The 23,977-nt window shown below is 34.4% G+C and overlaps 1 protein-coding gene across 1 annotated transcript in view; it reads left to right on the forward strand.

The window, feature by feature from the left end:
• LOC136980838 (cubilin-like) overlaps positions 1 to 23,977 on the forward strand; it is a 292,841-nt gene that overhangs the window by 210,753 nt on the left and 58,111 nt on the right. Inside the window, 3 exon segments of the mRNA XM_067277042.1 lie at positions 5,499 to 5,667; positions 17,613 to 17,819; positions 23,098 to 23,256. Of these exon segments, the coding sequence (XP_067133143.1) occupies positions 5,499 to 5,667; positions 17,613 to 17,819; positions 23,098 to 23,256 (535 nt within the window).

Raw genomic sequence — 23,977 nt, forward strand, 5'->3', positions numbered from 1 at the left:
TGATACTTTTTTACCTTACCGTAAAACGATAGTTTTGGGAAGTTGATATAACACAAATCAAAGGCAAACCCAAAGTTTGAATAAACCTAATAATAATTGCTCTTTTGATATATTAAATTGGAATTGTCAAGGTCTAAAAAACAAAACTTCAGTTATCAATTCTTTGCATATTAGATATAATCCGGCTATTATTGGTATAACGGAAACTTGGATAACAACGGAAAAATTTTATACTACAAATTTCTCGAAAAAATTTTTAATTGAATCTTCAATTGCAAGTAAACCAGTTGGCCCCGGAAGACCAAGTGGCGGCTTGTGTTTATTGATGGAAAGGGAATACTGTAAAATAATTCAAGTTAAAAAATCAAGAAACTATATATTACTTCTCATCACAATAATTGGAAACAAAGAATTAAATAAGAATAATCAAATAATGATGATATTACTAACTTATATTCCTCCCGGGGATGTAAATACTTTAAATGAAATCTTTCAAGTTATAGAATCATGGTTCTATATAACTCCATATATTATTATATTGGGTGATTTTAATTCTCGAATTGGTGAGGAAATGGATTCTAGATATAAGGGACCAAATCATTTAATTAGTAATAATCGAGTATCAAAGGATAAACAGGTTAATAATTTGGGGAAAAAGCTGCTAAACTTCATAAAAGAAAATAAACTTTATATATTGAATGGTCGTATTAAACCTGATTTTCCTGCGGAATATACTTGTTTAACTCATTTGGGGAAATCAACAATTGACTTTACAATATGTTCTGAACTACTTCTGGATTACTGTACGAAATTTACGACAACATTAATGGATGCATCAGATCATTTTCCCACAATAACCAAATTTCGAATATCCTCAACAAAAGGAACTAATAAGCAAAGTATAAATAGTTCAAAAATAAAATATAAATTCTCAAAATATCGGAGGGAGATTGACAAATGACTTAAAGCAATTCCAGAAATTACAAGTACTAATAGTGAAAAAATATATAATTTAATAATAACTATATTAAATGAATACAAATGTATAAATAAAAATGCTAGACCTAAGCAAGAATGGTTTGATTCAGATTGTTATAAAATGAAATTAACAAAACAAGCAACATTGAAAAAATTCAGGAAAAACTCAACAGTATTTAACCTCAACAGTTATAAAAAAACTAAACAAATGTATAATAATCTTTTTAAAACTAAAAAATTAAATTATTTTCGGAAAATAGAACAAAATTTAATTAAAAATAACAATAATGGCAGCATATTCTGGAATACAATACGAAGATTTCGGCCCAAATCATACTTAAATGGGAATACTGCTACAATAGATTTTAATACCTGGAAACAATTTTATAATAGATTTCCACAAATTAATATGGAAATACCGTTAAACACAAGCATAAAAGTTTATGATGATATCCTGGATTCCGACTTTAACTGAGTTGGAGAGTGTTATTGGGAAATCAAAAAGCAAGACAACACCAGGATGTGATAATATTCCTATTGATTTCTTAAAAATATTATCAACTAGTTCTAGAATAATAATACTAAATTTATTTAATAGTATGTACAAATCTGCGTATTTTCCTGAATCCTGGAATTCAGCCATTATAACAATGATATATAAAAAGGGTGATCCGTTCTCTCCCAGCAACTATAGACCAATAGCATTACTACCAGTAATAAGAAAATGTTTTACCTCACTTCTTGCAAATAAATTTAAGTTATGGACTAGAACAATGGGTCTGGAAGCTGAATTTCAATATGCATTTACTACTAATAAAGGAACCGAACTTGCAATTTTTACTTTATTAATGATAATTCAACTCTATCTTTTAAAAAAACATAGGAAAATATATGCTGCTTTTATCGACATCCAAAAAGCATTTGATTCAATATATGTGCCTTTATTGATACATAATCTCAAATCCAGTGGTGCAAGTACTCGATTTACTTCAGTAATTTCAAAATTGTATCTAAATTATATTATTAAGATAAAACAAGACAACAATATTTTTCAAAATTTACATTTACGTCGTGGAGTTCTCCAAGGTGATTCCTTATCTCCATATCTATTTAATTTCTATCTTATTGGTATTGATCGTCTATTTACTGAACTAACCGATGGAATTACAATAGGAAATAGAACGTATCATTATATTCTTTTTGCGGATGACCTCGTGCTCCTGGCTCCAACAAAATTTTCACTACAAAGGAAAATAAATCAACTTAATAAATTTCTACAATCATTATATTTAACAATAAATCTTTCCAAAACGAAAATAATTATATTTCGTAACAACTGTAAGATATCTGAAAATAATACTAAAATATACCATGAAAATATCCTTCTACAAACGGTAAATGAAATAGATTATTTGGGAGTCAGGTTTGAGTGGAATTTATCTTTTAGGGCACATTTTAATAAAATAAAAATAAAAGCAAAACAAGCTATTGATAATTTGTTATTTCTATGCTCTAGGTTAAAAACTACAAACTTGAAAATTCATATTAAACTATTTAACTCAACAATTGTTCCAATAATATATTATGCAAGCCCAATATGGAGTTTGGATTATATATATAAATTAGAAATTCTTCATGTTTATTATTTACGCAAACTATTTCAATTGGAGAGAACAACTCCAGGTTACGCTGTGAGACATGAAGTAAATAGAATTTGGTTTTTTCCCTTTGTTTTAAAACGTATTATTAAATTTTACTATAGAATTAAATTTAAAAACGATAGCACAATAACATATCTTCACCATCAAAATATTATTCATAGTAAAGATCAAAAATTCAAACAATTATGGCAATACAAATTAAATCATATTTTAAATAATTTTGGTACATCAATACTATTGTTCAATGATAATATCAATGATTGGAAAATTGGTTACTCCTTCCTGATAGATTCTGCAATTTCACAAGCAATAAAAAGAGATCAAGATTCATTATATCAAAGCAGTTATCATTCATGGTATATTAAACTATTGCAAATTCCATCCTTACAACTTTATATGTTTCTACCAATAAATCTTAATGTGAAGCATCTAATAATTCAACTCCGCTTAAATAAATATTCTGTGTTTATTAATAATAAATATATCGACCTAACGAGAAACTATTGTCCTTCATGCAAATCTAAAGAATTTTCACTACTCCACTTAATTCAAAGCTGTAAAGATCTTCTAAAATTACGCAATTACTATAATATAAACCAAATATGTCAAACTAATTCAGAACTGGAATTTAAATCAAATCTGAAAAATCTTAATAAAACGGATTTATATAAAATTTATAATTATTTTATAAAAGTTGCAGAACGATACTATTTGTCAAATCAAAATTAATGTTTGTGCAATCATCTGCTGTCGTGGGAAAGCAGATGACTCACTACATTTGTAAACATAATTGATGTTTAATCAAAATAAGTACTAATTTGTAATCTATATTTTTAAATTTAAATTTACTATTTCTAGTTACATTTTTCCTAAATAATTTGTAAAACTCCCCCTAAACAGAGAAACTGTTCTCTATTGTTAATATTAACTAATACTGTATTAAACTATATGATGTATATACGTGTATATTAATAAAGTATTGATTGATTGATGATAATCTAGGTAACTACCTAGATCTTAATTAGACAATACATTTTCATGATTTCATGAATAACATTTTTTCAAGAAGAAGAAAAATAGATGAATATTTAGATTTGTTCATCTTGAAAAATCAATTTTTAAAACCAAATGGCAGTTGACTTAGCACAAACATGAATTGCGTGAATTGATTTTGAAAATTTAATATACTACAGCACCGTCTATTCATCATAATAAAATCTTTTATAATTATAAATAAACTTACTGAATATTAAAATAATTATATATAATGTTTTTTTCAGTTAAAATATAATTGTTTTTATATTTTAAACTGTTTTGCAATACTTAAATATTTTTGATGACTATTGGCCTTAATTTAAAATAGCTGGTCAAACTGGACCAATGCCAACTGGGTGGCAACCTAGTAGCAATGGACCAACTTGACCTGCGGTGGGGGGGTCTGTAAAAGCTTTGGTAAGTACAAAACATTTCACACTTCCCTATTCAATTATAGCATGCCATATGTAATTATCAATTTTTTGAACTGCTATTTTTAAAATATGTTAAATTCTAAAATATTTGTATACAGCAATGATCTTGTAGACAAACTTCTTATATCCAAATCTCTGATAAGATGTTCTACAATACATACTGCAATTGTGAGAAGCCAAGGGTAGAGCGTCAAACTCTAAACCTCTTTGATCAGCAATGGGTTGGTAAATTTTGATACAGCCATCCAGTGACAATGTGAGCAGATTTTACCAACCCACTCACATTGTCACTGGATGGCTGTATCAAAATAGGAGGGCAATGAATCGAGTGGAAAGGGTTTGTGAGGTCATCAATAAGGCTCCAGCAATCCACGAGTAAGAGTAGCCATTTTAAAATTCAACAAGTTTAATAAAACTAAAGGTTACAGACATAAATCTATGTGCGAGGAATATAGTTCCCTCAATCTAGTACAAATCACTTGAGAGTGTTTTTACTATCAAGCAAGTGTTATGCCTACCAATATTTCTGCTTGAGAGATAGAAAGAGAGAGAGTGTGTAGATAAGATCAGTCATATATCATACCTCTGTGCAGCAGGGGATGTAACCTCTTAGGCTAATTATCCAGGGAGATGCTTGGGATGACATGTACTCCCTTCACAAAGTTAAAGATAAATCCATAGGAACTTGTTTACGTTGGAGCAGACAACATAAAGTAAAAAGTTAGCTCCTTGTAGTATGATTGCCCCGATGAATGGATGCCTGGCCATTATATTCCCATCTGGTGTGGGAATTTGGTCAGATGATCGTTTGTTTGGCAGCAATGACACATCAAAGGTGTCATAGCTGGACGACAAAAATTAAACAAAGTTGATTTGAAGGTTTAGTATTTCCTTTGATTGTTTTTAAATTTCCCCCATGGACTAAGTTAAGTGTCAATTTTCTCACACTTTACAATTGATTGTTTTAACATATTTTCGATAATTTTGTGAGTTGATGTGAAGGGAAAGGACTTGTTGACAGTTAAGTTAACGTTTGATATTTTCCTGTTTTTAACACTGTGGGAAATGGACAATAAAAGGGGAAGTTTCTAAAATGTATCTTTTCGTTAAAAATTTATAGAGAAAGCAGCCCCTGGATTCTCACAATATTTAAATTGAAGAATTATTCTGGAAATTGAAGGCTTATTTCATTACATTGATTATTGTTGATGTGCCATCTAAAGCCTTTAAAATAAGAGCAAGTTAAATTTTTCTCATATGAAATAATGGGAAAATATTCCTGATATCTGATTTGTAATATTTAAATAATTTTCATGAATGCATTAGATTTAGATAATGGAGTATAGCTGTATATATTTTTTAATTTGATATTATTATTGTATTTTTTCAGATAGTTAATGAAACAAAACCTTATTATGGTCTCGATGGATACATATGTGGACATGTTATACCTGCTCCAATAGATTCTAACAGTTATAATGCTTATATTTTATACTATGCATATGGTACTTCTGCAGGTGAAGGATTCAGATTGGTATATACTTCAGATAAAGAAAGAGGTGAGGCAGATTTATAAAATTTCTTTATTTCTTAAGAGAGTAATGTAATTTATATTTATAGAACTTTTTGTTTTTGATTTTATATTTTTAATAAAATGAAATTGTTTACTAGAATAAAAAAATGCAGAATTTTTCAAATGATTTCAGTTGAATTGTGGTATTGTTGGTATTGAAATGAGAAATACATGAGGTATAATTTTCAAAAAACACAGAAACACTTTATTTCATATTTGAACAAGAATTTAGCAGGTTTCAACTCCAAGATAAGTTCCTTGTAATTCTTGCTTCTTGTGATACAATTATATACAGAATTCCATGGTATAAAACTGGCACCATCACAAACCTTTTGTCCTGGAAATAACAAACATATCAGTTAGAGACTTTATGTGAAGTCCCAAAAACGGGTTAACATTAATTATTTATATTAGAAGATTGTTAAAACGAATGTAGAAAATCGTCCATTGTTAAAAGGGACAAAAACCGATCAAAGATCGGATTTGACGCGTTAGTCATTTGAAACCGCGACGCATGAAAAAAAAGGAGAAAGATGTCGAAAGACAAAAAGGCCTAATGTAAAATAAAACGCAATAATTGTAATGAGTAATGATTGTAGACGAATGTCCTCCAGTATAGATGGACCTTTGACAAGTCGCTCGTATACGAAATTTAGATCATTAAAATTAGGAAAAAGGGAAAAGTTAATTATGAAAAGGAACACATCACATCGAAGCATTAAATTTCAAAAATCTCTCAGATTAGACAACAATGGGGAAAATATGAGCGCAAGTTTCAAAGTTCCATCAATTCTTTCCAACCTGAGTAAACGGAGGGTGTCAAGTAGATTTGTCGAGGTGGTTCTTTCTCGTGACTCGAACAGGGGTCGTTTTTCGCTTGGAAACAAGCGAGGGACCAATCGAGAAGAGAGAAAGGAAGGACGTGGAGCCAATCAACATGAACAATACGAAAAAGGGAGATTGAAGTAATCGCCGAATTGGAAGGACAAGAGACTTTTCCGAGAGGTTTCAAGGGAGACAAGAGGTGTTCCAAGGTGTCCATCGAAAGGTCCGCCGACGCCAACCGACAAGCTCCCGCCGCTGCCCCGGGGCCTTCTATCGAGCGACGATAGGAAACACATCGACACAAAAACGTTCGAACGTTCACCTTTGTAACGATCTGTGCATAGTGTGAGTTGTTTTATATTTAAATAAACGGGTTTCTTTGTGAGACACTTATTGTCTGTGTCATCCTCCCTTACACCCACACGCGAACGACCCTAGACCATCCTGTCGCGGGATTAACGATTCCCCCCTAAAGGTCGGCAAACTTACACTGGTGTCAGAAGCTTGGGATATTTTAATCCCACCAAAATTTCCGTAAGTTACGCTGACAAGAGAAATTTTTTTTCCAAAGTGGGTTGAAAAATGGAGGCAGACGCAAGTGTCCCTACGCGACCTCGGGACGGTGGCAATAGCGGTTCTCTTTCCTCCTTTTCCGCGTTCGGAGGAATGATCCCGACCTTCGCGGGTGAAACAGGACGTGTCACGGACTTTTTCGACACGCTGGAAGAGATCGCGAGTCTAGCAGGATGGACGCCTAGACAGTGCTTGAGTATTGCGAAATGCAAGCTCGCAGGCATAGCTCGAGATTTTGCGTGGCACGATCTCAGTATGAAGTGCGTGACCGACTTCGGGCAGTTCAAACGCTCGATGATCACTCGATTTGATCAAGAGCCTTACTCGATTAGGGTCCAGAAATTTCACGCGTGCGCGCAGGGAAGAGACGAAAGGGCACAAGAATTCGCGGTCCGATTGCAAAGTCTGGCCAGCACAACAATGATAGAGCATGCAGGCGCAAACGAACAGGAAAACGCAGTTATCAAGCGCTGTCAGCAACAGGAACTGGATGAAAAATTGCGTGTCCAATTCCTGCATGGACTGTCCGATAAACTAAAGAGGAAGGTGATGACCCATGACCCTCCGACCTTTGCGGAAGCGCTGAGAGTAGCAATTCGCGAGGAAACAATAGATCAGCTAGTGGGAAAAACGCGAAATGTAGTCGCCAGCATAGACGATGCAGTAGAGAGTCACCACGCACAGACAGAAGATGTCAATTCGCGGAGAGAATCGGCTCTCGATGCAAAAATCGCGCAACTGTCGACGCAATTAGAAACCTTAGGAAAAAGACTCGATCAACCGTCAGCGCCCAAGCCTACAAATAAGTCCCCAAGAGAGGAACCCTCACGCGTTAACCGGACACAAGGAACTGAAAGGGCAAATAATGAAACGAGAAATCCGCGTTATCCCCCGAGCCTCCCGCGCCGCGAAGCATATCGATTTCCCCCGCGATCACAGCCCGCTGCCCCGCAAGGACAACCCCGCGCGCGATATCCTTGCTACAGCTTCCCTTCTAATCGGAACTGGGGACAAGGTTTGATGTCCCCTTGGCGAGGAAGTGGGAGTAGATTTGTAAACTTTCACTCAAGGAACCCTAGTTGGGCAGGACACGGAGAGTCCACGCCAACACCCCTCGAGTGGTATGGAGGAAATGTTTCTCCTCAATATCACGAGAGGTGGAGAGAGAGTCGAGAAGCACCCAAATGGCAAAACCCCGTTAGAAATCTGCCGAACCCCTTTAGAACGAATCGGTCCGAGCCGACACCTTTTTTCCCTACACAATTTAGACAATTTGCATACGAAAACAATGGACAAGGTGTTCCGTTACCCTTTTACCCCCCATGTTATGGTCTGGGTTGGTCCGGAAGCATCTTCGAGATGGAGCGCGCGCCGAATAACGTGGCTATCCCTCGATTTTTAGCGCTGCCCGCATCGGAAAATAGTCCAGTGGACAATAGGCAAACTCGAGACTCGGACAGAGTCACGTCGGTTACGTTTAGAGAACAAAATTTCGAAACAAATCAACCATCGGTAGGTCCGAATGCAACCCAATTAGTAGGAATCAATAAATCAAGGAGTACAGAATTGCCTCCTTGTACAATGGTTTGCAAGGTAGAAGGTAGAGAGCTTCAGCTGACCATAGACACAGGCGCAGCTGTCACTTTAATTTCTAGAGCCCTATTTCCCGATATAACACAATTACCGCGCGCTGAAAGTAGAGCAGTAGAGTTAATTAGCGTTACCGGGCATGTTATCGAGACATTCGGAAAGTTCAGGTTAAAGCTCCAAATCGGGCGTTTGATCTTCTTCCACGATTGTTATGTAGTAAACCCCGAGATTACTAAGCCTAATGATGGAATCTTAGGTAGAGATGTTCTCGAAAAATACGATGTTACAATCTCGGTTAAGAACGCGAAGCTTAGTTTCCCGTTAGGAGACACGGTGACCTTTGCGGGTTTAACCGAAATAAAAGAAACCGACGACAGTTCCAAACCAAAGGAAAACGTTGAAGTTAATAGCGAGCAGGCTAACTCAAAGACACGAGCATCGTCAGAAAATGATGAAAATTTAGCTAGTAATAAAGACAATAAAATTAGAAAAAACGCGGAAATGAAAAAGAAAAACAAACGGGTGCAAAAGAATAAGCGAAATTTAAGACGGGAAAAACAAAAACAAACAGCAGTTAATAGCATAGAGCAGAGAGAGGACATCCCAAAGGAAGTGACGTTAACAGACGATTACGTCGTTCCTCCGCGATCAGAGGTTATTGTAGAGGGAAAAGTCCATCCACACGCGACAAATCAGATAGGAGTAGTTGAACCTACACCCTTTGAAAGAGAAGGAGTTTTTGTTGCGAGTACATTAGTAAATACCCGGAAGCAAGGTAGAATACCTGTTAGAATTTTAAATACAAAAACGCGGCCTGTAAAAATCAATAAGGGAAGTAAAGTAGGAACTTTTGTCTTAGCGGAACAAGAAACACAGCAAGAGGCCGAGCGAAATGAAATGATGCGATCAAATGAAAATGAATTAACTAGAGCTCAGTTTGCAAATCTGTTTAACCTTAACGAAATAGGAAAAGACAAACTAACCCCTTTATTGGACCTACTATACAAATATAAACACGTGTTTGCGAAAGATGATTTCGACTTGGGCTATTGTGATTTAATAGAACATAAAATAGATACAGGGAATAACCCTCCTATTTGTCGTGCCCCATACAGAATCCCTTACGCGCAAAGAGAAATAATGGACGATTTAGTAGAAAATATGATTAAAAGTGGGGTGGTTGAACCGTCTACCTCCCCTTGGTCAGCACCGGCCTTATTGGTCGCTAAGAGGCCGCAAGGCTATAGATTGGTTGTAGATTACCGTCAATTGAATAAAATTACAAAAATAGATCCTTATCCTTTGCCCCTTGTTCAAGAGTCATTAAGTTTACTAGGAAAGGCAAGATATTTTTCCACGATGGACACCCTAAGTGGATATTGGCAGTTACCATTAGACCCAGACTCAAAAGAAAAGACAGGATTCAGTACCCCGTCAGGGCATTACCAGTTTAACCGCATGGCTATGGGACTTTGCAATGCAGCTGCAACCTTCCAACGTCTTGCAGATTTGATACTAACGGGCTTAAAACACAAAATCTGTCTGGTTTATATGGATGACATCCTAGTGTTTAGTTCTGACGTCAAATCGCACTTAGAGCGCTTAGAATTGGTCTTTCAACGTCTGGCAAGTGCAGGGATAAAACTTAAACCCAAAAAATGCAGTTTCTTGAAACGACAGATAAAATTCTTGGGACACGAAGTGTCGGAAGAAGGCATCCGACCCGACCCAACGAAAATAGAGTGCGTTAAAAATTTTCCCCGACCACAAAGTGAGAAGGACGTTAGAGCATTTTTAGGATTGACAGGTTACTATAGGCGACATATTTCTCAATATGCAAGGATTTCGAAACCCCTTTCCGATTTACTGAAGAAGGATGAGAAATTCCATTGGACCGAGAACCATGAAGCAGTATTCGAAAGGTTAAAAGAAACATTAATATCAGCCCCATTACTACGATCACCAGACTTCGATAGCCCCTTCATATTGGCAACCGATGCATCTAACACTGCGATAGGTGCGGTGTTGTCGCAGGAAGATGCGCGTGGAGAACTTCCGGTGGCTTACGCAAGCAGGTTGCTCAAACCAGCCGAGAGGAATTATAGTACCACAGAGAAAGAATGTCTAGCTGTAATTTGGTCAATCAAACATTTTAGACCCTATTTGTATGGAAAAAAGTTTAAAATTATCACAGATCATAGACCCCTTAAATGGCTCATTAATGTTAGAGATGAAAGTTCTAGACTAAGTCGTTGGAACCTAGCGCTCCAGGAATATCAGTTTGAGATCATACACAAACCAGGCAAAACGCATACGAATGCTGACGCGCTGAGCCGCTTGCCCATAACGAAAATAGACGAAATACAACCGATATACAGTAAAGCACAAATAAAAGAGCAGCAATTAAAGGACCCCTTTTGTGAACAGATTAGACAACAACTGAAGGGAGACCCGTTCTCCCAGGGAACAAATTCAGACATTAGGAATTATTATTTAGACGCGGATGATACTCTCTATCATAGGAAAGAAAATCTCGAGAGAAACGAAAAATGGGATAGATTGGTCATACCCAAAATCATGATCGACTATGTTTTAAAATTATTTCATGATATCCCAAGTGCGGGACATTTAGGCGCGAAAAAAATGAAAAAAAAATTGCAGACACAATTCTTTTGGCCTGAGATGAACAAAAACATTACGCATTACTGTGATAGTTGCCAGGAATGTGCAATGAGGAGAAGGCCCCAACACGGACATCAAGCCCCGCTGCAGACGTTCCCTCGAGTATCGAGACTCTTCGAACGCACTGCGCTGGATATCCAGGGTCCCCTTCCTAATACTTACAACGGCAACAAGTATCTATTAGTCTTCATTGATCATTTTTCTAGATGGGCAGAAGCCATCCCTTTGCCTGATATCACCGCAAAAACCGTGGCGAAAGCGTTCGTCACCCAAGTTATTCTTAGACATTCAGTCCCAAAGCAATTGCTCACAGATAGAGGATCAAATTTTGTCTCTAAAGTCATGAAGGAGGTCTGCGAATTACTACGCGTGGAAAGGCTTCTTACTACAGCTTATCACCCCCAATGTAACGGAATGGTCGAGCGATTGAACAAAACATTGATCGACATTCTAACGCACTATGTTGACGCGGATCAGAGAAATTGGGATGAGATGATCCCCTATGCTCTCTTTGCGTACAACACAACGGTACACTCGAGCACCAATGAAACACCCTTCTTCCTTTTATATGGACGCGATCCGACTTATCCTTTTGACATAGTGACAGAACCCAATAGACCCCGATATGATATAAGCGAAAATTATGCGAGCGAATTACAAGCGAGGATGACCTCAGCTCACAAGTTAGCTCAAGAGCACGCGGAGAAAGCGGCGAATGATAGGAACACATATCATCAGCGCAAAAATAAACCCTATAAATTTTCAATCGGAGATAGAGTTTTCGTGAACGAAGTAGTTGTTCCCTCCGGTTTAAAGCGGAAATTAGCCCCTAGGTGGCACGGTCCATACAGAATAATTGCAGAGACGAGTCCCGTAGATTTCATAGTACAACACATCCAATCTGGAAAGAAATTGCACACACATGCTAACAGATTGAAACCAGCGATCGCTAGGCTAGAATTTGCACCACCAGAGGCGAGAGAAGACAAAACAAACGCGCAAGACATAAATTTGTCACCCCAAATCGTAGCCCAACCACAGATAGAACCAGTCGACCCCTGGGATGAGATTATTCTAGAATCATTGCAGCAGAGACAGACAAATATCGCGAGCTCCACCAGAGAAGCGGAGGCTGATCAGCCCCCGACCCTGTCGCCACCTGCACACCCCTATGCACTCCGAAGTCAAGGACCAGTGAGTGATTATCCCTGGGTCCTCCCTAAATCATCGGGAATTGTTCAGCCGAAAGTGACGATGGTGCAAGACGCGGACGAGTCCGAAATGCCACAAACTGAAAGTCTCCCGCGTTTGCCACCTAACACTCCAATCGGATTATTCACCAGTTGTAAATGGTAGCTTCTCTTTCTTATGAAAGAGAGGATATCATCGTCCAGATGGAGTGAGGTCCAATGTAAAAACGCGTGCGCATTTAGACAAATTGTCGCGTAAACGGAACTTTAGTAATGTGAACCTTTTTGATAGATAATGGAGAAAAGACTGTAAAAATTTACTCGTTCTTGTTGATATGTGTCGCCAACGAAATTTTGAATTTTGTACCTTTGTCGAGAAAAGGAATTATGTTTTGTTGGAAAGAATGAGATGTGAAATCAAGATTCACACACGTGGATCAAAACCGAAAAAATTGAAACCGAATCTGAAACAAAACTTCAGCAGGAAAAACATTGTCGCGAAAAACAATCAAGCAAAATCCCTCATGGATTGAGCGATTCATATAGTCCAACTGTGAGGAAAATTGATCCTCCTATTTTAAACGCGCGCGAGACAATCAGGTCTGTCACAAGGAATTGTAACAGTCGAATGAGTGGACTCAACGAAACATGACGATATTCGGAGATGTCGAAGTCGTCATCAAAATCAACCACCCAGAGTCAAACATTCAACAGAATCGAGGAAAATGTCCCCTCAGGACTACGTGACCTTGATTTGCGGTAATCTGCATCGGAAACCGATAGCAGAAACTGTCACGTATTCACCCGGAAAAAGCGCTGCCTGCAGAGGATGACCAGGTTGTTAGACACCCACCGTCCTTGCAGACATCCTTTCATTCCTTGTCTAGTACAAAATGGAGAACAGTCGCTCCAAAGTACTTGACGAGATTCTGTTGGAAACCGGAAACTTCCAAAGAAAAAAAAAGAAATGCACCTCGGAAGACACGTGACCATCGGACATGAAGTCAACACGTCCACGTGTCCCGGAAGTAGCAAAGAAACTTATTTTCTGAGTGACAGACCGACCAGACAAACCCCTTTTCGGCCTTCTGAAAGAAAATTGGAACCATAGGGATTGATATGGATTGCTCGAACGCCAAATGAAAAAAAAAATTTTATGTTGTCAAAATAATCCGTACCTTGACAGAAGTCAAGAGATGTTACACGAACTCATCAATCAATTGAAATTTTGTACGATCAAATGAGAATGAGATGTTAAAAAAAACACACGCGCACACACACACCCGATTTCAATGTAACGTGAGATCAGACACGTGCGAAAGAACAACAAAACTGTAGACCATTGTTGATGTTATGTCACTTCCGAAAAGACGGAAGCGTGGACTGACAGCTTCTAGAGCCGCCAGGAAAAATGTCGCTAGCCTCGAAGCCACATTTTTAAATGGCGGGGAGCCCTGTGAAGTCCCAAAAACGAGTTAACATTAATTATTTATATTAGAAGATTGTTAAAACGAATGTAGAAAATCGTCCATTGTTAAAAGGGACAAAAACCGATCAAAGATCGGATTTGACGCGTTAGTCATTTGAAACCGCGACGCATGAAAAAAAAAGGAGAAAGATGTCGAAAGACAAAAAGGCCTAATGTAAAATAAAACGCAATAATTGTAATGAGTAATGATTGTAGACGAATGTCCTCCAGTATAGATGGACCTTTGACAAGTCGCTCGTATACGAAATTTAGATCATTAAAATTAGGAAAAAGGGAAAAGTTAATTATGAAAAGGAAACATCACATCGAAGCATTAAATTTCAAAAATCTCTCAGATTAGACAACAATGGGGAAAATATGAGCGCAAGTTTCAAAGTTCCATCAATTCTTTCCAACCTGAGTAAACGGAGGGTGTCAAGTAGATTTGTCGAGGTGGTTCTTTCTCGTGACTCGAACAGGGGTCGTTTTTCGCTTGGAAACAAGCGAGGGACCAATCGAGAAGAGAGAAAGGAAGGACGTGGAGCCAATCAACATGAACAATACGAAAAAGGGAGATTGAAGTAATCGCCGAATTGGAAGGACAAGAGACTTTTCCGAGAGGTTTCAAGGGAGACAAGAGGTGTTCCAAGACCAAATGGTGTGAGATTATATCAATCATTATCTATTGATGAAATCATTTAAAATGACCAAATGACATGAAATGATGCCATTTAAAAAATAAGTTTTTTTGGACAATTTCATATAACTAATATCAATTAGTTATTATCAATTGATAAAACAATCTGTTGGTGAACCTTGGAATGAGTTATAGTGTGTAATAAGGAAGGCAATTTTATCAGCATGCACTGACATTTGATCCTTACCTTTTCTGCATTATTTTTTTTTTTATTTTTATTTGTGTATTTTAGCCTGTTTTTATCATGTATTCTTATTATAATATATTTATTTTTCATACAGTTTTATTTATTTTATCCTGTTTATATTATTTTTAAATATATTCGTCTTGTTTATATTTAATTTTATACTTTGTATGTTGTTGTTAATTTTAATTTGAAATCTTTGGCATTCTTTGTTTTAAATATTTACATTATATTATTTTTACTGTTTGATTTATTTTATGTAACCTGAAAAAGGTTATTGAAATGACTGAAAATGTTAGTGATTAAATTGCTTTTTGCTGCATATGAAGGTTTTTTAATATATGTTGATAATTTAAATAAACACTAAATGTAATTGTGTATGTGCCAAGGTGGCAATACAAATTGAGAGTTGAAAGAGTTAAAAAGGGTGTGGTGAAAACAAACAGCCATGTTGTAGCTCAAGGGAGCCATCTGGATGTACAAGTGTTTAGTTGTATTAATAAAGAGATGCATATTTTATTATCTGGTCAATTAAGTCATTTATAATACAGTTTTTGTGAATTGAATACAGTGGATATTTACTAAATTATATAATATATTAGCGAATGTACACATTATTTATTAGTCAATTTTTCTATTTAAGTTGCAATTATAATACTGTAGAATTCAGTGTCAATCTAGTTAACATTGAATCCAGATAATAATAATTTACCAAAATTCTCCTATTATAAACTGGAAAATTATAATTAGTACTGTTTCAGCAGATTATTATTTATTACAGAAACTTTTTAATTGCAATGATTTTAAATTAGAATATTTTAATTGAAATTTTTCATGTTCTTAAAAGCCTACTGTTTAGCATCTGTTGTATTAAACTGACAGTTTTTCAACAGTATCATACTAACTACTTATATATTTAACAGTTATCATAATAAACTTTTAGTATATTTATGTTCCTCTCCACTAAAATGTGAGATCAGGGTCTGTGAGACTCCACCCACTGTCTAGAATGGCTGTAGTTAAGATATAGGAAGCTTGAGGGATCAGATCTCTTGTCTTATCAGGATTCTTGATACCAGTTAGAATAAATAATGCTCATGTCCTAACTCACGGTTAGTTTAATCTTCACTTAAATGTCTGACTGAAGACATTTCAGTTCTAATTGGAGGGTTAAATCAAGTGGCAGAGGGGTCGTGTTGATTTGCAAGAATAGAAGTTGGCAAATCCACTAATAAACTAAACTACTCTATTTATTTGGATGATATATATAAGGGTTAAACATACAAGGTATATACATAGACTTGCAGATACATACTTCAACCATATAATAAACTAAGATCGAACTTCTATCAAAGGTATATATGGGCTAACACCTAAGTTACAGCAGCCTAAAGAGAGAGAAAGCGCTTATTATCTGGGAGCAAGCTTTTCTTCTACTAAGAATTATGTCTTGTCTGGATCAGAGACTTGGCAGGACTGGCATTGGCAGGGTTGTTAGGATGACTACAAACAGCTGCAGCCCCAAGTGAAAGTACTGTCCCCCTCTTGTATAGCCAGTTGGGTTTGCTCCTGATACAGTCATACTGTTGGTAAATTTCCATTTAACAAGAACTATGCATCCGCTGAATCAGAGGTATTCAAAGCAAGATGCATAGATTGATAAATTTTTATCTTTCTTTTCCGTTTTACCAGATGTTCCCAAATATTAACTAAATTATTACTTTAAATTTATGAAAAAATATATATATATATATTTTTTTTTAATATGAACCATTCTTAACTCCAGGATCCCACAAAATATTTCAAGATATTTAAGAATTTTGAACTGAAATTAAAAATAAAATAAAAAAATTAGTAATTCTTTCATATTTGAAAATACTTATATTTTTGCTTAATGTATTCAATAACATGATATATGTATAAATACAGTAAAACTTCTATAATTCAAAGCTTGAAGGAACAGGAAAAAACTTCGAGTTACAGACAATTCAAGTTAGAGAACAATAGAGTAAAAAATGCCAATTCTGAATAGATTTGTGTTTTTACTTATCTTGCATCATATGAAGAATCTTTAACAGAATTTTTTTTTTAAATAGCCTGTGTAATGCCTTTCACCAAAATGATCAATGTAACTAATGGAATTGAACAGTTTTGCGGGTATATCTTGTTGAGATAAAGTGAGAGGACGTCTTGCTTTGGAGTGGAATATTGTTTTCAAGCGGGTGTTGGACAGTAGAAACAACTAATTGTCTGAAAATTTCATGGAAAACTTATAATTGGGATCACTTTGAATAAAATAAATATTAAAATTTGAGTCAGGGAAGTTGAAAGTAACAGAAAATGGTGTCGGAACCATGAAAAACTTTTACTTGGAAAAAATTCGAATTAGGAAATTCAAGTTGGAGACATTAAATCTATATGCCATTCCATTGAAACGTACTGAATGCCTCATTTTCTTTGAGTTAAAGAAATATTTGCATTACAGATGTTTGAGTTAGAGAAGTTTTACTGTATAAATGAATCCAACCAATGAAATAATCAGAATATTATTTTTTGTTCTATAATTTAATCAAATTAAAAAATGATTTTTTAAAATTCTGGCATTGGTTTGTTTTTATATATTAAAAATGGATAAAAATATGAAATGATTACTTTAGAATAGATCAGATTCCAATTAATTTCTCAATATTTTTGTTAATCTTATATTATTTTAATTTTACAGAATGTGGAGGTAAACTACGCCCTCCATCAGGTGTATTTTCTTCACCAGGTTTTGAAAATGGAACTTACAACAATAATGTGGAATGCATTTGGCGACTCCGAAATGAAGGAAATGTTGCTAAAACGTTAGCAGTTAAATTTGATATTCTTGATATTGATATTAATCCAAATTCAAGTTGTATTAATGATTTTGTTGTTATTCAAGATGGTATGTTTACTTTTAGAAATGTTTTTATTTAAATAAATATTTGATATTACTGTAATTTTAGGTGCATAACCCGTGTTAGGTGTTTGAAAGATAATTTGAAAGGGGTACTGATTATATAATCAACTACTCAAAACTGGGTTACTTAATAAACAAAGTGAATGAAACCAATTTTCAGCATAAATTTTTAAAAAACAAACATTTCCAACTGTGTTAAATTGGCATTATGCTAACTGACCTTTACAGCTGTTAAAACAAGAGGATTGCCATCCAAGTGTTAATTGGGGTGATGTTAGAAAGACAGACTGTATTAGAGAGAGTTGTAAGATTAAAAATTGTAGATTAACTTCCACACAGGGAAGGAATCTACATCTCAAAAGTTTATAGTGGTATTTTTTCTAGCAGATTTGTGCTGATTATGTGATGGGGTGGGTTATATGCTGATCTTGAATTCTAATTACGAGTTATTGTTGATTCATATTTATGACTGCATATGTTACTAAACTAGTTAATAGATTCATCTCATTGACAATTACTAGGTCATAGGTTAACAAGAAATGACACCAAGACTTTATTTATGATACTACTGTTTTTACAATCCTGACTAAGATTTCAATATTTCAATAGACTAAGATTTAATTTTTTAATAAATACTTGCAATTAAGATATTGCTTATTTTTCAGTCTAATAAAAAATACAATAAACCAAAATAATTAAACTTTACAAAATTAAAATATTAAAACAAGCAAAACACATGAAGAAACCTTGTTAAAAGGTTACAGCATTCTGAATAAAATTAGACAAAGTAATTTTAATAACAATAATAAATTATTTTTTGGAAGTTTAGTCTGTGGTGAGTATGGTACCGGTAAAGAACGGTCTCACAATTGGTGAGGGAATGCAAGGGCCGTACAAGAAATAACACTCAAATACTAAGAAGAAAATATTAAACTTTATGTATATAAAAAGAAAATTGTATAACAGTCAAAATCACTAGTATACTAATTACAAAATAAATAAAAAAAACCCGCTTATTCTAACAGTATATATACAGTATGTAACAATGATGCGTACATGCTGGATGGACCAAATTTCGTTGAATGTTGTTCGATCAGAACAAGAACCTCACAACAGGCACGGCGTACTACACACTCTTATGGGTTATCCCCCTTATCGTAATTCTCTCAGCAACCTTGATTACGCTATGGGTAGACTCTCCTTGTGGATGCACACGGATTTTCCCAAGACATCAGTCCAGCTACTATCCATCCTTCCTTGCTTACCTCCATTGTCCAAGCTTACTCACTCCTGTATCAGTCCGCTGGCGTGCTTTCACTCTGACCCTGGCGAAGTCCCAAGAAACAAAAAGTGCTCCTGCATGTTCGACACTCCTTTTTATATCTTCCCGCCATCCGGGGCTTTTGGCCAGTCACGTGAGGTTGCCGCAACCAACCCCAGACCAACGAGTGTTAGCCGAAGATGGAGGTACACGGCAACGGAAAGTTTTACACAAAAATAACGCGACAAATGTAGGAATCCAGCACAAGGCTGATCCCGATACACGCGAGAAAAATAAAGGTAAAAAAAAATGTACATATACAAATTAATGACGGAGCACTACAAGTCGTACAATAAAAACAATAAATTGTATTTATTAATATTTACACTTAATTTACAAAATTTGAACAGTTCATAAATACGTGTAATTATTAATTTTAATTAAATTTAGTAACCAGCAGGAACCTGTTGACATTGATGGATTTATTCAATTAAAATACAATGAGTGCATTCTATACAAAAACCATCTGTACAGCAAGTGTTTTCAGGGCCATTTATAAGTGATTTGCATTTACCTATTGTCTGGTATCATGAAGCACCTTCAATCAGTCTTCTCTTTTAATGGCTTTCAATTTTGCATCCAGGACTCAAGGTGGCAATTTAGCATTCCTAAGACTGATCAAATTCAACTTGTAGAGTTTTGCATTAACAGTGAGGATAGTGTCAGCTTGCCTCATGGCAATTTTATTGGCTGTTATAAAACTATTAACCTACCAACAGTCATATGTTCAAGTTTATTCTTCTTTTAATTGGTAAATTTGTTAAGAAAGCCATCAATCAGCATTAAGTAATGAATTGGATGATTAGAATCATGTTTTGATCTCATCATGAAGTAATAGTAAAATATAAACAGATAGTGGTACTAAAAGTTCATAGATGGTGCTATAGTCAATATTGACAAAACTAATTTATTAAAAAATAATGCAAAATATCTTTTAATTAACTTATAATTAGGAAACAAAGCAGGAATTTACAGTAGTGGTGAGTAATGGGATAAAAAATTAATTTTCTGTTGTAATGCTATTTTTGTTGGAGCAAGTATATCAAGATCATCCGCATGAAGTTGCAAGAGGTTCACCACAAAAGGAATTACACTGAAGCGTGATATCCAATTAAAACAAATTTAATTTTGTGATAAAATAGATTATTTACAGATTCCCGTTCTTTGTTCACTTCTGAAGTCCTCTGCTAACAATACAACAGTGATTCACGGAATTGATTTTGTCACAATTACCAACCCGATAATATTAATACAATAAGACTTACCTAACGGTCCTGCATGATTCTTAACCTAACTTAAACTAATTAGAAGGTAGGTAGATAGAAGGGAAAGTAAGAAGGATTGATAAGACAAGGTACCCAATTTCTCTGTGACTATCTCGATGTGAATCCTCGTTCCAACTTCCAAGTTACTCGTAAGTTCTTTTCTCCCTTTTCTCTCCAAAATTGTAACTTCTCTGAGGAATTTACCTCCAGGTCCAGCTACTTAATTTTGTCCTGCATCCTTTAATTTTGCTCTAAGGCTCTCCTCACCAGCACTCATTGATCTCCAAACTATCAAGCCTTGCTGGTACACGTCTTTCTCTCTCCATGTCCATCTAAAGAATGTTGACTTGAATTCAGGTTTTGCCCTCCAGCCTTGCTGTAGCTTATTATTTGCTTCCTACACCCTGGTAGGGAAAGGGGTGAGTCAGGATTTCTTGAAAGTTTGAAAACAATAGAACTAAGAAATTGGAAAGAGGAATAGGATTAAAAGATATAGAATATAAAATTAAATTTATACAAAAATATGGCATACAGCCATAAAGTAGACAGTGATATGTTTTATCATATATTTGAATTCCATCTGTTTCATCTAGAAACAAATTATCAATATCTACCATATAAAAGTAGAATAAATAAGGAAACAATGGATCATTCTGAGATAGGCTTACCAGACGTCCCATTTTGACCAAGATTGTCCCGGTTTGACAATGTTGTCCCAGCGTCTCAGCCAGTTTGTCATTTTGTCCTGGTTATTTGGTAAAATTTTAAAAGTGCTGAATATGCAAGAAATAAAAATAGAGCAGCCTCGAATAAAATGGTGATTTGACAATTACACTCACTGTTGCCAATCTAAATATTTTGTATCTAGATCTAAGTACTTTTAATGTTGTCTAGATATTTTCCCCAAAATTTATAGCATATGGCCTAATGAATTTAGATGTTTTATTTTTTCACAGAATTTATAATAGCATGTAGCCTATGAGATCCAGATATTTTTATTTTATTTTTTTAGATATTTTGTTTCAATTAGAGTTGGCAATACTGAAACTTACACTGGCCACGTCATTGCTGCGTATGTCATATTTTACTCAAGTTTAAATTGCTAGTCGGCATTTGCGATTATTTTGTGCTGTACATTAAATTAATTTAATCTGTAAAATTTAAAAAGAAACCGTTTGTTTACTGATAATTGAATAAAGTTTGTGATCATATTAATGAAGTAAAATATGAACTGTGCTTTTCAGAATTTTCACTAACTCATGGTGGGCGTTCAAACAATAAAAATCACTTGAAATGTGCAAAACATAAAGCAAGCAATAGGAACTTTCTCAAATATAGTGTTTTATTTTACATTGTTCGTTAAGTAATAGCATGCAACACTTGGGCGATCTGCCTAGGGGGAGCCTTTCGGGAGGTCTTTTAAGGAAAACTGGCCCCTACTTAGGCATTGCAGACGTGGAGAAAACTCAGAAAACTCCAGCCCATCTGACCGAAGCGCGATCCCAATGTTCAGGGTACAAAGACTGCTTGGCCACTGGTGGGCCTATGTTTTAAATGTACCAATGTTAAGTGACAAAGAATTTTTAAAGAGAGTTTACACTTGTGATAAATATTAATAACCTCTTAATAATAAGATATGTTTAGTTGAGTTATTAAAAATTGCTTTCAACTCATTGTTTTTGTTAACACCTTCTTTGTTTAGCCTTTTCAATCATAGGTGCTTATCCTAGTAGACTTTATTTTCTATTGTGAGTATTTTCTCAAAATTGTCCCAGTTTGAGAAAAAACTATTATAATAAGCCTATCTTGAGGGATACCACAAATTATTATAAATTCTGAAAATATTTGATTACCATGAACTATACTGAGTTTATATTTAGAAAACAACTTTAAAATTGAAGTTTAAAATTTCCTTCCAGATCTTTTTAGGTTAAGACTACTAACCAGTGTATGAACTTGAAGTGAGTCAAATGCCTTCATTATATCAACAAGTGCAACATAAAGTTTTGTGTGTTTGTTAATCAGATGTAATTGAATTAATAACAAAACATATATAGTCATTTTAGTACTTTTGTTTTTCTTATATGCAAACTGATATTTAGATGCTAAATTTTCTGTATCCAACTACTTTTGAAATCTGTTAGCTAATATAGAAGTGAAACATTTTCTGATAGCCAATTATTAATGTGATTACATAAAATTTTAAATATTACAGTCACAAAACAAATATTTTATAGTATTTACATCAATGCAAAATAATAATAGAAATTTCTTTTGGATTATGTTCAACTATATATTATTTTATATTTGTTTATAAAATCTATAAATGAGTAAATGTGATATAAAGATTAAAAAAATCTAAAAAATATATTTAAAAAGAATATAAATATTAAATAGTTTAATAGATTAAGTTATTTAGCTTTAACTGTTAACATTAATTACATATATTTTAGTAATAATTACAAAATGTATTCTTTTATAAATAACTTAATTATAAATTAAGTTATAATTGTAAAGATTCTATTACAATTATAAATAATTATAATTGTAATCTCTTTGAAATTTTCAAATGTAGAAAAGTACTAAATAATCTAATTAATAATAAAAGTCATTCTAAATATTTAAATTTAAATATCTAAAATTTCAGAGATTAATCTGTATTATTTTATTATTTCAGGTCATCTTACAGAAGTAATTGGAAATTCGAAACGATTATGTGGAAATCGTACTAATGAAAAAATTGTTGTTACAACTCCATCTTCAGGTTTATTGATATCATTTCATACAGATTCAAATAGAACTGCCAGAGGATTTAATGCATCATATAGTATTCAAAGTTAGTTCTTATAATATTTCAAATGTTATCAGTTTGTATTTTTATTAGAAAATGTTCATATATAATATACAGATAAAATTAAGTAATTTGAATATCAATTGATTAAATACAACTTTCTAGAATAAATACCGGTACTTATAATTATCACTTCTAAACCTTTAGATTTCCAGTAAGATATGAGTACACCAAATGAACGAATGTTTTCGATCTTTCTACCAAGATCTGTTTCAGGTTCACTATCGTTTTCAAATATGGAATGTGAAGAATTCAAATGTTTTGAATACATAATGTATAGACAAAAGTCTCCCCCATGTCTGTACATTTATTTAATATACAGACATGGGAGATTTTTGTCTATACATTAAGTCTAGTACATTTATTCAAATCTTTGTTTTTAATTCCATACTGTTTAAAATTAATTTGTATTCAAAACATTTGAATTCTTCACATTCCATATTTGAAACGATAGTGAACCTGAAACAGATCTTGGTAGAAAGATTGAAAATGTTTGTTCATTTGGTGTATTCGTATCTTACCAGAAATCTAAAAATTTAGAAATGACAATTGATTAAAATAATAGCGAGGTTGAGGCCGAAGTTTTAAACGCAAAAACTTGTATGTCGCACATTCAGTGCCGCTTTTCTGTAAGCCTAGAAGTTTGACAATGGCATTTGAAATGTCAAGCATGATTCCACTGATTATCCAAACACCATTGTCAAAC

This window comes from Centruroides vittatus, unplaced genomic scaffold (genome assembly GCF_030686945.1).
Source record: "Centruroides vittatus isolate TY-2023 unplaced genomic scaffold, ASM3068694v2 contig_726, whole genome shotgun sequence".
Taxonomy (NCBI): Eukaryota; Metazoa; Arthropoda; class Arachnida; order Scorpiones; family Buthidae; genus Centruroides; species Centruroides vittatus.